General features: G+C 39.3%; 3 protein-coding genes, 1 long non-coding RNA gene and 1 pseudogene across 19 annotated transcripts in view; 4 read left to right on the top strand and 1 right to left on the bottom strand.

Annotated features, from left to right (window-relative positions):
• Window positions 1-37, top strand: part of LOC146475185 (uncharacterized) — a 4,270-nt pseudogene extending 4,233 nt beyond the window's left edge.
• The window catches only part of LOC146475177 (uncharacterized), a 275,844-nt gene that overhangs the window by 116,758 nt on the left and 140,689 nt on the right, over window positions 1-18,397 (top strand). Inside the window, exons 1-3 of one of the 12 annotated variants that reach the window (XM_085116114.1) lie at window positions 13,179-13,661; window positions 15,004-15,079; window positions 16,803-16,845. The exons of 6 other annotated variants lie outside the window; for them this stretch is intronic. The gene's annotated coding sequence lies outside the window, so the exon portion shown is untranslated. Of the gene's footprint in view, window positions 1-13,178; window positions 13,662-14,315; window positions 14,445-15,003; window positions 15,080-16,802; window positions 16,846-18,397 lie in introns of those variants that run through there. 5 more of the 12 variants (XM_085116115.1, XM_085116116.1, XM_085116118.1 and 2 more) reach the window with 5 other exon arrangements.
• LOC146475179 (uncharacterized) overlaps window positions 1-18,397 on the top strand; it is a 453,604-nt gene that overhangs the window by 365,555 nt on the left and 69,652 nt on the right. For 3 of the 5 annotated variants that reach the window (XR_014865985.1, XR_014865983.1, XR_014865984.1), the window contains one exon: window positions 7,806-8,049. The exons of the other annotated variants lie outside the window; for them this stretch is intronic. The gene's annotated coding sequence lies outside the window, so the exon portion shown is untranslated. The remainder of the gene's footprint in view (window positions 1-7,805; window positions 8,050-18,397) is intronic. 5 annotated transcript variants of the gene reach the window in all.
• The window catches only part of LOC146475180 (uncharacterized), a 104,212-nt gene that overhangs the window by 16,163 nt on the left and 69,652 nt on the right, over window positions 1-18,397 (top strand). Inside the window, exons 4-5 of the mRNA XM_085116157.1 lie at window positions 4,284-7,179; window positions 7,710-8,049. Coding sequence (XP_084972283.1) covers window positions 4,316-7,174 — 2,859 coding nt within the window. The 5' untranslated portion in view covers window positions 4,284-4,315 and the 3' untranslated portion in view covers window positions 7,175-7,179; window positions 7,710-8,049. The remainder of the gene's footprint in view (window positions 1-4,283; window positions 7,180-7,709; window positions 8,050-18,397) is intronic.
• Window positions 1-18,397, bottom strand: part of LOC146475184 (uncharacterized) — a 186,470-nt gene that overhangs the window by 146,708 nt on the left and 21,365 nt on the right. The window lies entirely within an intron of this gene.

Genomic DNA, 18,397 nt, shown 5'->3' with positions numbered 1-18,397 from the left:
AGCCAACTGGGAGCTGGTCATATTGTGAGTTCGTAATATACCCGTGAAGGAAGAATAAATAAATGTAAATATATGAAACATATGTTTGAACTGCGGATAAAAGATCAAATAGAAGAAAGATCCTCGCAGTTACTACGCAACTTAAGTAGTTACGAAAACAAAGCCGGAAAAAGATTCAGGCTTGAACGGGATTCGAACCCATGACCTCTGCGATGCCGGTACAGTGCTCTACCAAGTGAGCTATCAAGCCAACTGGGAGCTTCAGAGCACTGCACTGGCATCGCAGAGGTCATGGGTTCGAATCCCGTTCAAGCCTGAATCTTTTTCCGGCTTTGTTTGCGAGGATCTTTCTTTTATTTGATTTTTCATCCGCAGTTCAGAGATGTGTTTCATATATTTACATTTATTTAGACAAGAGAGTGTTACCTCCGACATTGGTGTTATACTATAATGTCCGTGATGTATTAGTGATCCAGGATGGGTTACTCTTCGGAGGAGACGTGCTTGTAATCCCTATACTCTTCGAGAGGGCATGCTGTAGACAATACACTCCAGTCATCATGGGATAGAATCAACGCTAAGGCGCGCTAGAGAAACGATTTATTAGCCCAATATGAAAAGTGACATAAGCGATTTTATCTTCAAGTGTGAAACGTGTGCGACCTACAGTACAAGGCAGCATAAGGAGACGCTCATCAGTCATGACGTTCCAAATCGCCCTTAGGCCAAAATTTCCACAGACCTTTCTGACTTTGACCACCTGAGTTACATGGTGACTGTGGATTATTTCTCTGGCTTCTTCGAGATCGACAGGTTGTATGACATGAAGGCTTCCACTGTGATGAGGAAACTTTAGGCACACATGGCTCGATATGGGATTCCCGATGAATTGAAGTTGTGTCGGACAGTGGTTCGCTGTACACAAGTCGAGAATCCAAAGCCTTCGCCAAAGAATACGGGTTCAAGCACGTCACAACGTGTCTCTACCACCATCAATCAAATGGTAAAGTTGAGTCTGCTGTCAAGGAAGCAAATAAGACCCTTAAGAAGTCTGCAAAGTGACCCCTACCTGGTACTGTTGGCTCATTGTAACACCCCACAGGAAGGATTTGGTACCAGCCCTGCTCAGCGTCTGTTAAGCAGGAGAACAAAAAAAAATATTCCTACTTCGAGCAACTTGCTGAAACCCAACGTAGCTGAGGGCACTTTAGAGAAGGACAAGCTGAGGAAGTTGAAGCAGAAGTTCTACTATGAAAGATCAGCAAAACACCTACCTGACCTTCAGAACGATGATGTTGTTTGGATACAACCTTTTCAGCTGAAAGAGAAAACATGGAGCAAGGCAAAAGTAGTGAAACCATTGGGCAAGAGATCGTATGCAGTAGAGTCAAGTGGTCAGCTCTATATCAGAAATCGGAGACACTTAAAGCGTTCTGCAGAGTCTGAGAGATCTCTAACTGAGGAATAGCCAACGCCCTCAAATCACGATGACCCGAAAGATGAGGATAGCCTCACTAACGACCAGCCGTCAGTGAAACCTGTGACGGCTACGAGAATAAATCAGCCCATGATTACCACTGCATCAAATAAAGGTCAGCCCTTATCGACCGTTACAGTAGACAAAGATGGAGCCAGCAAAGATCAGCCCTTGAGTCGACAAGTGCCACCTGCGAGTCGTGAAAGCCAAGTCCGAACAAGGAAGTGGGAGTACTGATCAAACCACCCAGTGGCTTCAACGACTTCGTGACTATTAAGAAGATCTAACGAGTGATGTTTTAAGAACCCCTAGCATATAACTGCGATGATGATGGAATTAAACTTCTTTATTATTATTATTATTATTATTATTATTATTATTATTATTATTATTATTATTATTATTATAGAAGAACTGATTAAACTTTCTTTAGTTTTTCTTTTCTTTTCCTTTCTTACTTTTTGAGAGAATTATGTTACGATATGTAGATGACGTTACATAGTTGTGATTCCATGTGTGTTGTCAGCGGTTTTGTACCGTGAATATAATACTTGGGTTTTTGTATTAGCTAGTCAGCTGAAGTACCGTTAGCTATAGATTAAAGACTCAAACAGTAAACAGCAGTCTTTCACGCGGCCATATTGGAATAGTGAGACAATAACTTTGATTTTCCTTTAGAAAATAAACTTATTTTAATACAAATATCTTTTTATTGTTTTGTACTTGCAACATGGTCACCTTTAAAACGCTCTACAGCGTCTAAAGTGATTTAGCAAAAAAAAAAAAAAAGGATCTATCAAATATTAAGAGGTAAGGAAATATTTTTTTGTGAAGAGAAGAAAGAAGCCTGAGCACCCAGAACACTCGTTTTTGAATAAAAGCGAAATAGCAGCGAAGCGTTTTAGTATCCAAGCAGTCAAACGTAACTGAATCATCTGAAGACATCTTAGCAAGTGGGGGCAAAATAACAAGTTACCGCCAAGTAGAAAATAGTCTTTTCAAACTCGTAGTAGCTCTCTAGAGATTTTAGGAGAAAAACACAAAGTGAGTCTCTATTCATTCATAAAATGTTAATCGATCGTTCAATGGTGGATTAAATGTCTACTTCGCGCTCGAACCTAATCTTTGTAAATTTTGTGTCCTGGCGTGGTCACTCAAATGAATGAAGTTTTTTCTTTTAAGTTCGTGCTATAGACGACCGTTTTCCTATAATGGTGCACGTGGAGGGCTTGAGTAGCTAAATGCACTTCTTGCAGTAGCTGATTTCTAAACCTTATGCGTACATCGTTTCTTACAGAACATAAGAAATTATCTTCTATTTGGTAAATATAATACACAGATATACCTTTATAGTATAATTTGCAGCCTTGCTCTGTTGTGTGCACACCACCAAATGTCTGACTCCTCCCCTTCTCCCCCTGCTCGAAATCAGTCGAATGGAACTTGTATTTTCTCCAATACCACGTTGTTGCTGTCATAACACTCAGCAACGTCTAGGTGACTTTTATGACCAACCAACTTTGGTAATAGCTATTTCAACGGATCTGTGAGCTGATAAATCGATTGGGAGGTCTGGCTAGACAACATCTCTTTGCATGAGACCTTCAGTCTGAAGTAAAACGATGACACCCTTATCATCGCATTAATAATAATAATAATAATAATAATAATAATAATAATAATAATAATAATAATGATGATGATGATGATGATGATGATGATGATGATGATAATAATAATAACAACAATAATAACCTTTATTTACCCTTGGCAGTGTTTATAGCACAAGTGCTAGTAGGGCCGAGCATTAAACCTCGTAAAGAAATAAATAAATACAAATTGAAAATAACATGGTTAAAAATCCCAACTGGCAGGAGGCAGACCAGCTGGCTATTTACAAGCGCATCCGACGAGTTGAACTTGGGGCTACCGAGAAACAACTCCTGCTAGTGGTCAGAGCGGGACTTGAACCCAGGACTATCGGATTTCAAGTCCGGCGCCCTAACCACTCGACCACGCTGCCCCCTGCCTCATTGAACGTCGCACTTGTTTATCATAGCCAAGTCAGTCTTCTGCATTTAAAAACATTTTTTTCTAGTGACTAGGACTACTGTTGTGATATCATTTTGTTGTTGTTCTTGTTACCCCATTTCTTTACATTGTTTCTCTTACCTTACCTACCTAGTTGAGAATTACAATAAACTGTATCTAAAATAACAGACATCATTCGATGAAACTGTCATTTCTTAAAGTGATTTCTTTTTAAAAAATAATTCTCCCTAAAACATGCGCACCTTTGGCGTTAATATAAACACAAAAGCATCTGGTGTCGAAAAAAGGAAAGAAGGTAAACGATACCCACACCTGTGAATTACCTCTGATATCCAATTCTGCCTTCTCTTTAATTTAAACTGTAAGTATTAAGGATAAACTTCTAAAATCTCGACGTTTCGACGTCGTCATGACGTCATTATCAAGTGAAGTATAATTATTCAAATATTGCGGGAACACCTTTTAACATACAAAAAAAAAACGTTATGTTATTTTTTTTTCTACTTTAAATATTTGAATAATGATCCGTCTCTTGGTAATGGTGTCATGACGACGTCAAAACGTCGACATTTGATAAAGTGACCCTTAATATTTACAGCTCTTTGCTTCAACAAATCCTTTTTTTACATTTCCCTTTTAAATTCTGGGCCTTTGCCTCTTTAATCCCCATTCCCCAATAATTGGCAGACTCTTTTACACAATCATCTTTACGTTGTTTTTAAGATTCTAAACATTTCCTTTCTACTTGAAAAAGGAACAAAACAGCGCCGGACTCAATTCGTACCAATGGCCAGACAACAAGGAAACATTATAGAGTTACTTCAAAATGTTCTTCGCCTTGTCCAAGAAAAGGGCCACCGGGCAGTTGAGGGAAGCGTCTATTCCTATCTCGGATATACTTATCAATCCCTTGGTGACTTCAAACAAGCCATACAGTACCATGACAAACATTTACAGATTGCCAAAGACCTGGGTGACCGTGCAGAAGAAGGACGCGCCTATGGCAATCTCGGCAGTGCTTATGATGCCCTTGGTGACTTCCAACAAGCCATACAGTACCATCAGAAAGACTTACAGATTGCCAAAGACCTGGGTGACCGTGTAGAAGAAGGAGGTGCCTATGGCAATCTCGGCATTACTTATCAATCACTTGGTCACTTCCAACAAGCCATACAGTACCATCAGAAACATTTGAAGATTGCCAAAGACCTGGGTGAACGTGCAAGAGAAGGAAGTGCCTATGGCAATCTCGGCAATACTTATCAATCACTTGGTGACTTCCAACAAGCCATACAGTACCATCAGAAGCGTTTACAGATTGCTAAAGACCTGGGTGACCGTGCAGGGGAAGGACGTGCCTATGGCAATCTCGGCAATGCTTATCAATCACTTGGTAACTTCCAACAAGCCATACAGTACCATCAGAAAGACTTACAGATTGCCAAAAACCTGGGTGACCGTTCAGGAGAAGGAGATGCCTATGGCAATATCGGCAATGCTTATCAATCACTTGGTGACTTCCAACAAGCCATAGAGTACCATCAGAAGAATTTGCAGATTGCCAGAGAACTAGGTGAACGTGCAGGCGAAGGACGTGCCTATAGCAATCTCGGCAATGCTTATCAATCACTTAATGACTTCCAACAAGCAATACAGTACCATCAGAAACGTTTACAGATTGCCAAAGACCTGGGTGAGCGTGCAGGAGAAGGACGTGCCTATGGCAATCTCGGCAATGCTTATCAATCACTTGGTGACTTCCAGCAAGCCATACAGTACCATCAGAAAGATTTACAGATTGCCAAAGACCTGGGCGACCGTTCAGGAGAAGGAGGTGCCTATTGCAATCTCGGCAATGTTAGCCAATCACTTGGTCACTTCCAACAAGCCAAACAGTACCATCAGAAATATTTAGAGATTGCCAAAGAACTGGGTGACCGTGCAGCAGAAGGAGGTGCCTATGGCAGTCTCGGCAATGCTTGTCTATCAGTTGATGACTTGCAACAAGCCATACAGTACCATCAGAACGATTTACAGATTGCCAAACACCTGGGTGACCGTGCAGGAGAAGGACGTGCCTATGGCAATCTCGGCAATGCTTATCGATTACTTGGTGACTTCCAACAAGCAATAGAGTGCTATCAGAAAGCTTCACGAATTGCCAAGGACGTGGGTAGTAAAGTTGAAGAAGCAATTTCACATTACTCTTTAGGTTGCGTTTTCCAGTCTTTGGCTTTTCTAAGTGAGGCTGTAGATAGTTACAAGTCAAGCGTGACACTTCTTGATACCATAAGGGCTCTTCTTCACTCTGAAGATTCACGGAAAAGAAACTTTCGCGAGCTCTATCACAAGGCTTACAGCGCTCTTTGGAGATGTTTATTAAAGATAGAAAAGAATGACGAGGCTTTGTGTGCTGCTGAGCAAGGACGAGCACAGGCTTTGATTGATATGTTAGTTATGCAATACGGCTTTACAGGATTGTCGCCACCCTCATGCGACGCTTTAGACACAATCTCCTACATCTCAGGAATGTCATCCACACAAACAGTTTTTCTGGCAACGGAGAAGAACAGAATTAATATCTGGGTCCTTGGAAGAGGAAATGAAGTGGTATTTAGGCAAAGGGAAAAAGAGAGTCAGCCTGCACTTGACGACCCTGTCCGTATTTTACTGGAGACAGCTTTTAAAAAGATTGGAGCTGGTGTTGGTGTTAGATGTGAAAATCGTACAATAGATGAGCTCACTAGTGACCCCCCATCTACCAGAGAAGAAAAAAATGCAAGAGGCGATTCAGCATACTGCACCAACAACGCCTTACAGCCATTGTATGATGTAATTATTAGCCCCATTGCAGATGTGCTTCATGGTGACGAGTTGGTCATTGTTCCAGATGGTTCGTTGTGCTTGGCTCCGTGGGCCGCACTGAGTGAAGATATAAGGATTCGCACCGTTCCCTCGCTCACGAGTTTAAAGTTAATTGCAAGTTCACCCAAGGACTTCCACAGAAATTCTGGTGCGCTGTTGGTGGGAGATCCATGCGTCCAAAAAGTTCCAATACCTTTGTCACCGTTACCATACGCCAAAAAGGAAGTAGAAACGATAGGAGGAATCCTCAAGACTTCGCCACTTACCGGAAAAGAGGCGACCAAAGCGGAAGTGTTAAAACGAATGACGTCAGTTGGTTTGGTCCACATTGCTGCCCATGGGCGAAAGGAAACTGGCGAAATTGCCTTGGCCCCAAACCCTGGATGGACATCTGAATTCCCTGAGGAAAAGGATTTCATGCTGAACATGTTAGATGTACAAGCGGTGCACCTCCGAGCTAGTCTTGTGGTGTTAAGTTGCTGCCATAGTGGTCGTGGAGAAGTCTTAAAGTCTGAAGGTGTGGTGGGTTTGGCAAGGGCATTCCTTTGCGCTGGGGCTCGTTCTGTTTTAGTGGCCCTTTGGGCAATTGATGACGAAGCTACCCTGGAGTTCATGAAGAGTTTCTATCAACAGCTGAGAGTAGGAAACAGCACCAGTCTAGCCCTTCACCAGGCTATGAAATCTCTGCGAGACTCCGAGAAGTTCTGTTCCATGAGACACTGGGCTCCATTTGTATTGATTGGCGATGACGTCACGCTTGAATTTGATGACAAGAAATAAAAAAGGTTAATAAATTTTGTTTACAATTCTAAACTAATTATATGTGTCTCTTGTGTGTAGAATATTTTTGGCTTAAACGACTATGGCGGCGAAGAAACTGTTTTTGGCTATTCGATTCCAAATTCTTTTATTTTCTTACTCTCCCAAATACGTAATCAGGTCGGGAATGAGCTCTTCGCGGTGCGTGGATTTTACCAAGGTCACAGCATTGGTTACACATTGGTTACCAAGCGCTTGATCGCTGATGGAAATAAAACGTCCAAATTGTGAGAGAGCCATTTAAATTTATTCACAGAAAGCCTCGTTTTCCCAATTTGTTTAAATAGGTATCCGTTTCTCAGTGAATCTCTTTTTTCACTTTCTCCCTTGGCCAGAATTTCTTTGGAAGGAAATAAAAAGTTGATTATACAACTGGATTTAATCAAATCTAAAATGTAACAGCACATGTCATAAAATAGGTCGTAAGCACTAGAATTTGTTCCTCAATAGATTTTCCATCAGGTTTTCCATTTTTTTTTTTTTTTCATTTTGGCAGAGCGTCCAGGATCAGGAGCCCAGGATTTAATAGAGATGACCTGCTGAAGAGTAGTAAGGAAACCATAATTCTGAATCATTTTCACATTCTTGGCAGGTAGTATTTTCTTATAAGCAAGTATTATAATCTATTTTCTCAAGTTTTTGTTACTGTCTTATCCTTATTCTCCCAGAACACATAAAACCAACATTTCAAAAAGAAACCCAAATTTTACTTGTTAACTATTGAAAGCGTAGCTAAAGTGCATTAAGCCTTGTTTAACATGGGTTACGCGACAAATGTTGACAAGCTATTTCAGTATAAAAGGGCCTGGCCATTCTTGTTCCGAGTGATCAATCCGGTAGCCTTCTGTTTTTTGTGATTTCACAGGACCGTGCTATTACTTAAAAACGTTCAAATTTGCGCTCTTAATGCCACCAAGTTACATGGAAGAACTTCTTTTGTTGTGATTATTGTATCGAGGTTTATCTGAAAATCAAACATGACGAATGGGCCTGGTCAAACGTATTGATATTTGCTGTCAATCAAGTGTTTTGCTGACATTGAAAACATTACATAAACATGTCACATGTTACGAGGTCTAAAGTTGCATTTTAAATGCCTGCCCTTTTATGGTGGAACTTCTTGTTTATAATGATTGTAAAAATTTTTCGGTATATATACTTTTAGGAAAATTAATCGCTTTTATCATTTGAAATGGCTGTATTTTTTAACGTTACTTTTTCATCAAGAGATCTTGTAATGGTGTGCCGTAGATCGTAACTAGGCTAAACGAGCCAGGTTTCTTGTTGGCTAAGGTCAAGTAAAAGTTAAGAAAAAAGAAAAGAAAAGAACTTGGCCACCAATTAGTAGAAAGCATTTGTATACGACAACCTGATTTGCAGGGTAACACTAAGCTGCATGAAGTGAATTTTAATCAGACAATATTTCAACTAGTACCACTGTCTTCTTCAGGGCCTAAGTTAGAATGAGAAAGAATAACGGCTCTAAGAATTTCAATTTAAACGTAAACATAAGAATATAATTATTATCTAGAGTAGATATATACTCAGTTTTCATAAAATGTTTACAAGAGCATATCGTGCAGATCGTGTTCATACACATGCTCAGCTATTTGAGTAAACGTTATCGGAAAGCTTAAGTGACAAAACCACAAGGTGATATTGGTAATTTATTGAAAAATTTACCAAACTCGGCTACGGCTCATCCCCGCGGAAAACAAATCACAGTGGCAAATGTTTATGGTATTTTTTTTTTCTCAACCTATGGCAGTGAAAAATGTGAAATTACAGCTAAATCATTAATATTTACAGTTACTCATACTATTTTTAGGCCCTGTCGTGTCATTTCGAGTCATCGTTCAGTTGAAAAAGCTGTATATAGGGGGTTAATGTTCGTTGCGTCGATTAAAACCACCTGGTTATAACATTTTACTCCTGTCTTTGAGGTAAGCCTCCCTTACTTTTCGGCGGGTGCGTTGTTGCTGGTGTAAGGGTATATTTTGAGTAAATTTACTTGAAGTTAAAATCGTTTGATCCAAGAAAGCGAGATTACAAGGAAGAACAGAGTTCTAAACTGTCGAACGAGTAATGTTGATATTGTTATGACAGTATCCTTATTCTCTTATCATAAACCTTTCCGAGCGCGGTCACGGTAGAAACTCAAATTAAAGCACTGCTTGTTAGTTTCTTAAGAAAAATTTTTTTTTTTTTTTATAACTAATTCACCAAAAGATTTACAAATAACAGCTAAATGTTAGAAAAGAGGTTTTAATCAACCTTCATGATGAAATGACGGATGGTCAAACATCTCAGTTTACAAATCGCGTTACCAAAAATAAACAATTTGGTTATTTCTTTGAGGTCTCGTATTTTACTTATATTATCTTATGTTAAAAACAACAACAACAACAACAAAGCACATATTTACCGGCATTTATTGGATACAAGGTCTGCAACAATTAAAAACACTCTTGTTTTACAAATATTATCGGAATATTAGATTCATGTGCGGCAAACTCATTTCGTTATGAGAGCCAAGAATCGAAAGACGAAATCAAAAGTAAGTAAACATTAGCCTCATGACAAGTGATTTGCGCTAACCTTGCTCGCTTAAGTAGCATCTTGCGCATTTGTCTTAAGCATTTCAGCGCTTATTTCGGGTTTTTCTTATAACTAGAAATATTAAGTTACTTTTGGTACACAGAGCAAAATTTAAGTATTTTAGTGCGTAGTAACGTTTATTTCAATTAAACAATTTCGTAACAAACTTAACTTTGTATATGGCCAGACGTACGCTGGACAACCTATCTGCGAAAAATTTGTTCTTCAACTGAGCGAATGACTTCAGCTGTCGGTCTGTTAAACAACTGATCAGTTTCAAATAGATTTAGCTCATTTCCGAGATAACCTTCAATTGAAATCTTTTTCAACAGAAACTTAGGTTGAATCGATAAACATTGATCTAACGATTTTCCTATCGGAATTCTGACTCGAAGATGTTTTGAAGAATACAAACTTTTGCAAAAGTAAACAAATCAACAAACCAAACAGCTGATTTCTTCTTGTTTTTCCAAAAAAAAACTACAATTTTAAAAGCATTCTATTTTGAGATAAATACAAGGCGACTCGAAGATAATTTCATTCTGGTAAGGCACTTGTAATCCTAGGGTGAAGAAGAGAATAAAACTTTGAAGACGCCAAACTCTTGTGCTGTGATCTGATCTGTTCCAACACTGGGCTGGTTTGTTTACGCATGAAGTGAAGTCTGGCGCGTGTATCTCAACAACATGAGAGATCCTGTGGCAGAAAATAATCAAACCAGTTTATGTGTGCATTTTTGTAGTTGTCTCCATTTAAAAGGTTCGTTTGTAGGCCATTGAGGCCTTTCAAATATATTTTATGGGAGACAAATATATATATATATATATATATATTTTTTTTTTTTTTTTGGGGGGGGGGGGGGGGGCAGGGATGACACAGTGGTGGGAGCACTCGCCTCCCGGTTCGATTCCCGGACTCGGCGTCATAACTTGGTTGGGTTTGTGGTTGGTTCTCATTGTTGCTTCGAGAGGTTTTTCTCCGGGTTCTTCGGTTTTCCCCTGCGCTAAAAAAACAACATTTCCAAATTCAATTTCCTCAAAGCTCTCCATCTCGGGCTAGATGCTTGTTTGGAAAACAAAATATTCGCGGGAAACTATCACCCAAAAGTCTGATACACTGTTGTGTACTTAAGCCAGCAACACACTTGGCGATTTTATACGCCGATCGCCTCTACGTTGGTTTACACTAGTTTGATACCTTTTTTGAGTTCGCAAACTGTTCAACATACAAATAAGCCTTTCAATAGGCCATACTAGTCAAACTACAACCATTACTTAAAAACTAGCTTGGTGACCCCCAATTTTCTACTATCGAATTGTAATTAGAAACAACGTTTTGCAAAATTAAACACACTTTGTAGAGAGGGGTTCAAAGCCATCTACGAAGTGTTTTACTTTGCAAAAAATTACCTCTTAACGAACGTTTCTGGCAGGGGGAGGGAGTGTGGGGGATTGTGTTGTTTCCACCGTTTGACCGTTGGGATTGCGGTTGGGGCGAGAGCGAAGAAAACGGAGGAGGTGATCAAACACCAAAAAACGTACATACCTCACGGAAATACTTCTTACTCAGGGTAGCTTTAAATAGCGCTGTTTTTTCTGCACAAGAATTCTTTGGATCCTTTTTCCGTTAATGACCCTCCAACTCCTTTTCTCTTACATAACCAATGATAATATACAAAGCTATAATAATTTTATTTTATCCGTTTTTCTCTTCGGTAAAAACGAATTCACGGTCACTTTACTTAAGGGACTGTAATTCGTGGTGTTCATTGCCTTGCGGTGGTTTCTTTTAATTTCCCGTTACATAGCTGTTACATGCAACCAGTGCAGGGGCACCCAGCGACAGTTTCCTCTCAGATCCTTTGAAACGCTATTTTAGGCTATCTGGAGAGCCTTTAAAGCTCTGTAGGTTCATTTTAGGCCGCGCTATAATATTTTTATCTGTTCGGTCATTCTAGGGCAACTTGAGTCTTTTCGAAATTACTAGGGCATCTTTGTCCATTTCCCGAAAACCTTAGGCCTTATTTCCTTTCCGAAAATCTTAGCTGACCTTTTTTCGGCCCTCGAAACGATACTTTTATCAATCCGAAAACACTAGGCCTAAAGTTTTCCATATCACGAAAGTTCGAGGTGAAAATTCCCTTCAGAAAATTGTAGGGGATTAAGGGCCTTCCGAACAGATAATTTACCGAAACGATCAGTTAGGTGCCCCTGCCAGTGTTGGTTAAGAAAACCAGGGTTATTGAAAAAAGTGCTTAAATTGAAAACGTTTTAACGAGTAAACACGCCTTTTCTGTGGGCCACGCTAACAAACTACAACTACTGTCAAAGTGTAAATAGATGCATTTTTGTTATCTCTTTACGGACTTCCTACCCAATGCTTCTCAATTCTAAGCTTCAAATTATTTTCGTAACCTTAAATCCACGCTACTACATTGAGACAGTTGACCTGCTCCTTTCAGAAGTGTTATTTTCAACGGACCGTTGTAACCTGGGAACATTGTTCTGTTGTTCGTACTTTTGCCCTCTCGTATTAAAACATTGCAAATGATACAGGTCGCCCCCATTGAGAATGATGGGTGAGGTGGCTCAAAAAGCTTTTCCTACTAAAGCTGGTCTGAAATCTGAATTTCTTACATTAGCTCGGTTTAGTGTTGAAAGTAGTTTCCTTCGGTTTGGCTTTGCTCAAACCCAATCATCACATAGCAGGCCCGTAGTGAAAGCTGGTGCGACGGGTGCGCCCGCACCTCCCCCCCACCCCACCCCACTGGCTTCGGAGGTCCCTTTTTTTTGACAAACGATTAAAAAAAATGATAAAAAATATAGATAGTATAGTTCTGTTCTGATTCATTGTTAGTGTATTAAAAATGAAATAAATAAGCACAAAAATATATACCGTCGATTGCATCTACCCGTGACCACACTGGCGCACAAAACATGTTTTTAAATGACGTCAAGCGTGTACGTTTCAGGTGTCAAACTTTGAATTGGTCCCGCCCAATTAAAATGTGAAGTTCTTTTGACGGTCGATAAAGACATGTATCTTAATCTTTACGTCCGGCTAAAGATTTGCTGTACGTTCCCAACCACTAGTTGCGAATGCGAAAGAAGTGCAAGTGCTCTAAGCCGGCTTCACACTTTTAACACAGCCAGCATGACATAAGAGAGGCTCTCTTCACTGGCCCTTATGCACATCCACTATCTAACAGACATTGATCTGAAAGAAGCATTTGATCTGTTTGCTAAGAATTACCCAAGGAGGCTTGAGCTTGACACACTACTGTGAAAGATCATGATCATCAGCACTGCTGATCATCATAGTTTTTTTTATACCGCTCAAAAATAAAATTCGTATCTTCTCGCTGCCGTGAAAAATCCCGTCTCTATATCTTGGTCTCCCTTCTGTCTCCTTGGATCCTTATCCCAATCACTTCCAATCCCTTCCCCTCTCCCTCTTCCGAAGACTCAGAGATTGGAAGTTACAAGTTAGTTGTATTGTGTTTTGCTCGAAATGATTGCTTATTAGGAAGGACCGTACCAGAACAAGCAGAATAAACAGATATATTACTAAAAAGCTTGACGCATCTACGTATAAAACTTGGTAAAAGTCAGCCGAGGAAGCGCGCAATACACGCGCGTGTGATTCGGGAACACCCGCGCGACCGTCACGTACCACGCGTGACCTTACGCCCAGTCCTCTGGCAACTTCGGATCATGGATAATGTGCTTAGTTGGCGTTTCGATCAACGGCATTCGCATTTACACTTTTGTCGGCTTTGTTTAATCCGCTGCCTGTGGTATTCTGCACTTTTTGCTGCTGCTTTTATTTAAAGCGACTCTTTGATCAAGTGGTAAGTAACAAGTTAAAAGTTAACGTTCTCAAAATATAATGAAGTCAAGCTTGATTATGCGAATTTCAGTTCTCTGTAAATTGTGTTTGTTTTGCATGCGTCATTTCAAGACTTTCTCGTTTCGGCAATTTCTGATATATTTCCCTCTGCGATCTCTATAAAATCAGCGATCGAAAATTATTGTTGCTGCATGGAAAACACCCATTAAATCGTGGCTTAAAGTCTTTGAAATCGGTCGCCATCGGAGGTCATCGGAGGCGAATGAATCAGACCAGCGATTTAGAATTGCTGTTATTAAATTCTCTGACTTTGGCGATATTTTCTTTCTCATTGGAATGACGACGCTATTTCAACAACTTAAATTATTGACTCAGACAGTAAACAACGAGGCGATTTGTTTTTTAGAAAACATTACGAAACCTCACTCGGGCATCTCAGATAGAAGATAATTATTCATGTACTCAGAAACGACTTCGGTAATTCGCTTTCGATTAAGGGCAAGTGAATCCTGTGTTCTTGGTATACTACAATGCCTCGATCACCAACCGAACGAAATCAGTGTGCAAAAAATATAGATAAATTCCGGAAAAACGATAATCTTTTCATGCAGTTTCTGGTGATAGGCTCAGTCGGTGGATCGCGTGACAATTATTGTATTACAAAGAAAGATCTAGAAAGCACTTCCGTATTTATATGCTTTCGCTTTCACGAATTCGCTGTTTATGGAATTATTCCTTTTGATTGCCTAATTTTAAGTTGAAACGGCGAGGTTTTGAGTAACTGGTAAAGTAATAAGGTGAAAATTAAAGTTGAGAGAACAATGAAAGACGTGATCTACAGGATTCACAGTCAATGTTGATGGCGTTTATTGGACGTGTATAAATTGAGACTTGTCCAGTTGTTTCCATTTTCTTGAACGATCGCCGTACGAACCTTTTAAAGTCTCTGCTCTAAGATAAGGGTGATCAGTAATACGATAAAGTCAAAGTTATGAATACAATTGTTGTTATTCAAGGCAAAATAACTATAGAGTTTGTAGAGCATCACATTCTTGGCAAGCATTTTTGGGAAGCGGTAATGTGAAGGGAGATGTACTTCAGGTACTTTCTCAATGAAATAACGGCATCATTTTATAGACTCTACGTGGGCTTTATTTTGAGTGATATAGATATAAATAATATACAGTGATTTGTGCTTTTAGACAGCCCTTCAGAGGACACCTAATGGAACTTCAGCTGAGATATTTTAATTTAACAGTACGTTATTTATGCATGTTTAATATATGGATGATAGTTTAAACAAAGAAAGAAAGATTAATTTTTATTTCGTCTGTGAATTTTAGGTCGAAAAATCTTTCCTCTTACAAAAGCAAGCATAATTTGCCAAACTCTTGGAACAATTCCGTCACAACCGAAACGGTGAGAAATAAATAATTTTGACTTGGGTATTATCACATGAAAACTCCAGGCACTTCGGCCGTATTTACGTTTGAGTGGATCATCGACACATAAACTTGATGAATATAACCTTAACTTATTTTTTACAACAGAGACAGAAAGCAGTTTTTACTTAATTTGTGCTTGATTAATAAATGTTTCATTAAATGAAACTTCATGTAATAAGGCCTTATGCGTGCATCGCGTGACAATTCCACGAATATTACGACTTCCGCATTTTGTTTCGCTTTTCTTTTGTTGTTGGTTCCCTGTATTTCTTATTGAAGTTCCTGTCTAAAAGAGTTTTTCAGCGAGTTTTTAGCCGTATTTAAATCTATGATTGCAATAGTGTGACGATTTATGAAGAACTTTACCTATATTAAACGGTCACTTTTCAAAAAGAAATCACTCAAAAGTAACAACAAATAGCGTGCCCGATGTTCGACTAGAGCTATGTTTATTTTCACAAATCGTTAAATCGCCGCATATTGTCGTTTGTACTTTGTGGTAAAAAGTCTTCTCAACATTGCACATCTCAGCATTGCCGAATTAAAACATCCAAACATCAAAACTGGCAGGAACTTTCTTTTGCGATGAGCGAAATCATATTTAAACAAATTACTTTACGATATCAAACTAAGGAAACCTATACAACAAATACTGTTGTTATATACCTAGACCTTCACTCAACTAAACGAGCACAGTGATTGGTTGATTCTTGGTCACGTGCCCCGGATCAAATACAAATATATCCCGACCGGGATACAATTCTGCAGTTGTTGCCCTCTCAGTTGTTTGTTTGTCTGTTTGTTTTGCTATGATTGTTGAAGGGAAAGTCTAAATGTATAACAAAACACTTAATGTATGGTTCCTCGGGAAACTAGTTAGTTTTGTTTTCCCTCGAGTCCTGGTGTTTCCCTCGACTTCCTCTCGGGAAACATCAGGACTCTCGGGAAAACAAAACTAACTTTTTCCCTCGGGACCATACATTAAGTGTATAATATCTAATTAGTTTTCTTCTCGGGCCAATCGCTTTGGAGGGGCGACTCTAAGGACTAAACGTATGTCTATAGCTAATTCTAACGACCTACAATACTGACTGTAGGATCCTAGCGTTATCAGTCTGTTTTTATTTTGTCCTCCGTTTCAGACCACTTTATTGTGGCCGTTTAGTAACCGGATATTTGATTTTTAAGCGGTTAATGCATTGCCTGTACATTAAGTTACCAATGCCAAATGTGACATAAAATGGCGTTTGGTCATTTTTTTTTCTTGTGCACCATAAAGCGGTCACTTAATAATACAGGTTTGATTGTAATTTATAGCTAAGTAGTCACTGATTGAAAATTCTCAATCCTCGGCAATAGTGCTGCGTATTGGGACTCTCTTGGTTGTTACGTTTGGTCGAGTTTCTACAATAAAATAACATTAGTTAAATTCATGTTTGTAAGGCGGAGACAATTGTGTTTTGATTGTGTTTGTTGATATGTAAAGACAAGCAAGACGTTTAAGATTCTTCCCAAGTCTACTTTAACTATGAAACCAATGAAAACGGAATTTTTTGGCCTAAAGCAAATCCTACGATAACATAATCGATCACTCCCAATGCTATGGAAACATGCGTTTGATAGATCGCAGTTCCTAGGGCTTGATCTTGATCACTCACAGTCTAATAAGACCTACGTTTTTTCATATTCTCCTGCAGTGTTTGGCCTTTGATATTGGAGTTTCCAGAACAGAAGTAATAAGTAATTTGCTTTTTGACTCAAAATTGCTACTCAAAGACATTACATTCAGAAAACTAAGTATGAAGTAAAACTTATTTCAGAGATGCAATGGTGGAATCCACATGCTCATCATCATGCTTATCATCATCATCATCATCATCATCATCATCATCATCATCATCATCATCATCATCATCATCATCATCATCATCATTATTATCATCATCAACAACAACAATAGTACATTTATCAAGATGATCCTAGGTAATAACAACTTTGATTTTCATTTGTAAAACTTTCTTTTTTTTGTAGGATCGACTTTTTTTTAAATAATATTTAGCTTAAACACCCCAAGAAAGGAGGTGCCCTCGCACTTTCTAAACTGAAAGTAATCTAGACAGAAGTTAGTTTACAGTGAATGATAATTCTAAGTTTGCCAACAATCCTTAGCATTTATGCCCTTATGGGGTCTCTTGTTCATCGACCCTCGCTGACTTTCAAAATTGATCTAATAACGAAACGAAATGGGTGGCCTGAATAATAGTCTGAGAAAAGTTAGGTCCTGTAGGAGATGCTGAGCATATGCCAGGTTTTACACGTAACATTACATGCCATACACCTTAGGGGCTTTAAGGCCCGGCCAAACGGTTGCAGCATCTTGAATCCACGCGTTGTACTCGTTTGGCCACGATGTTGAACGAAGTCTGATTTCCATCAAACATCGTCTTTAACATCGTCCAACATGTCTTTTGTTCTCTGGAGTGAACAACAGTGTTGCATTCGCTTGGTCGTACTTGGCCAAACAACAACGTGAAATGACCAAATTCAAGGTTTTCGGGAGAACGTGAGCACACAACGTAAACATATCCATTCTCTGTCTCAACTTGAACGATGTTTCCATCTGTTTTGTACTTGGATAGTTCGGCTACATCATACAAGTTGAAAGAATTGGAATAATCGCGAAGTAGTACAAGTAACACGAACTTGTATTTTCAAGTGACGTTTTCCTTGGCGTTGCCGTCGTGGTTTCGTAAAGTCCCTAGCGCGGTGAACGAATAAAGGTTTGAACCTCTTTGCGAAGAAATCTTAAACACGAGTGATATCTCTTTAAGTTGAAAGAGAAAGGGCAATGGAGCAAGCGAAACTGTAAGATCAGGAAAAGGAAGGAAATGGTCCCATGTGAAGGTCGATCGGTCCCGCGCCATTTTTTGGGCAAACCTATATGGCACAATTCTGGGTAGATTTTGGTCCCAACGTTTATACGCAGATCGACAGGACGGCATTTAGGCTCAAATATTCTCTTCTGTAAGGTGCTCGAGTAAATGAACCTTCTTTCCAGAAATAATTTCGAATAGTTGACTTAAGAGCGACTGCCTGAAAGAATCGAGAACTGCATTTCAGCGACCACTTGGTGGAATTTCTTATATTTTGTCTCAAGATATCCTTGGATTAACTGTTTTAGAAAATCATATTTTAAAGTTCCAAGGTATTTTCTTTTTTGAGAAAATTCGGGAGTTTGAAATGCGGCCTAGGTGCGGTCACGGTCGGGCCGATGAAAACCGCGAAAATTTAG

Source organism: Pavona decussata, unplaced genomic scaffold (genome assembly GCF_977016875.1).
Source record: "Pavona decussata unplaced genomic scaffold, jaPavDecu1.1 SCAFFOLD_85, whole genome shotgun sequence".
NCBI lineage: Eukaryota > Metazoa > Cnidaria > Anthozoa > Scleractinia > Agariciidae > Pavona > Pavona decussata.
The sequence above is the reverse complement of the archived record's forward strand: the minus strand, read 5'-3'. Positions and strand labels throughout refer to the sequence as shown.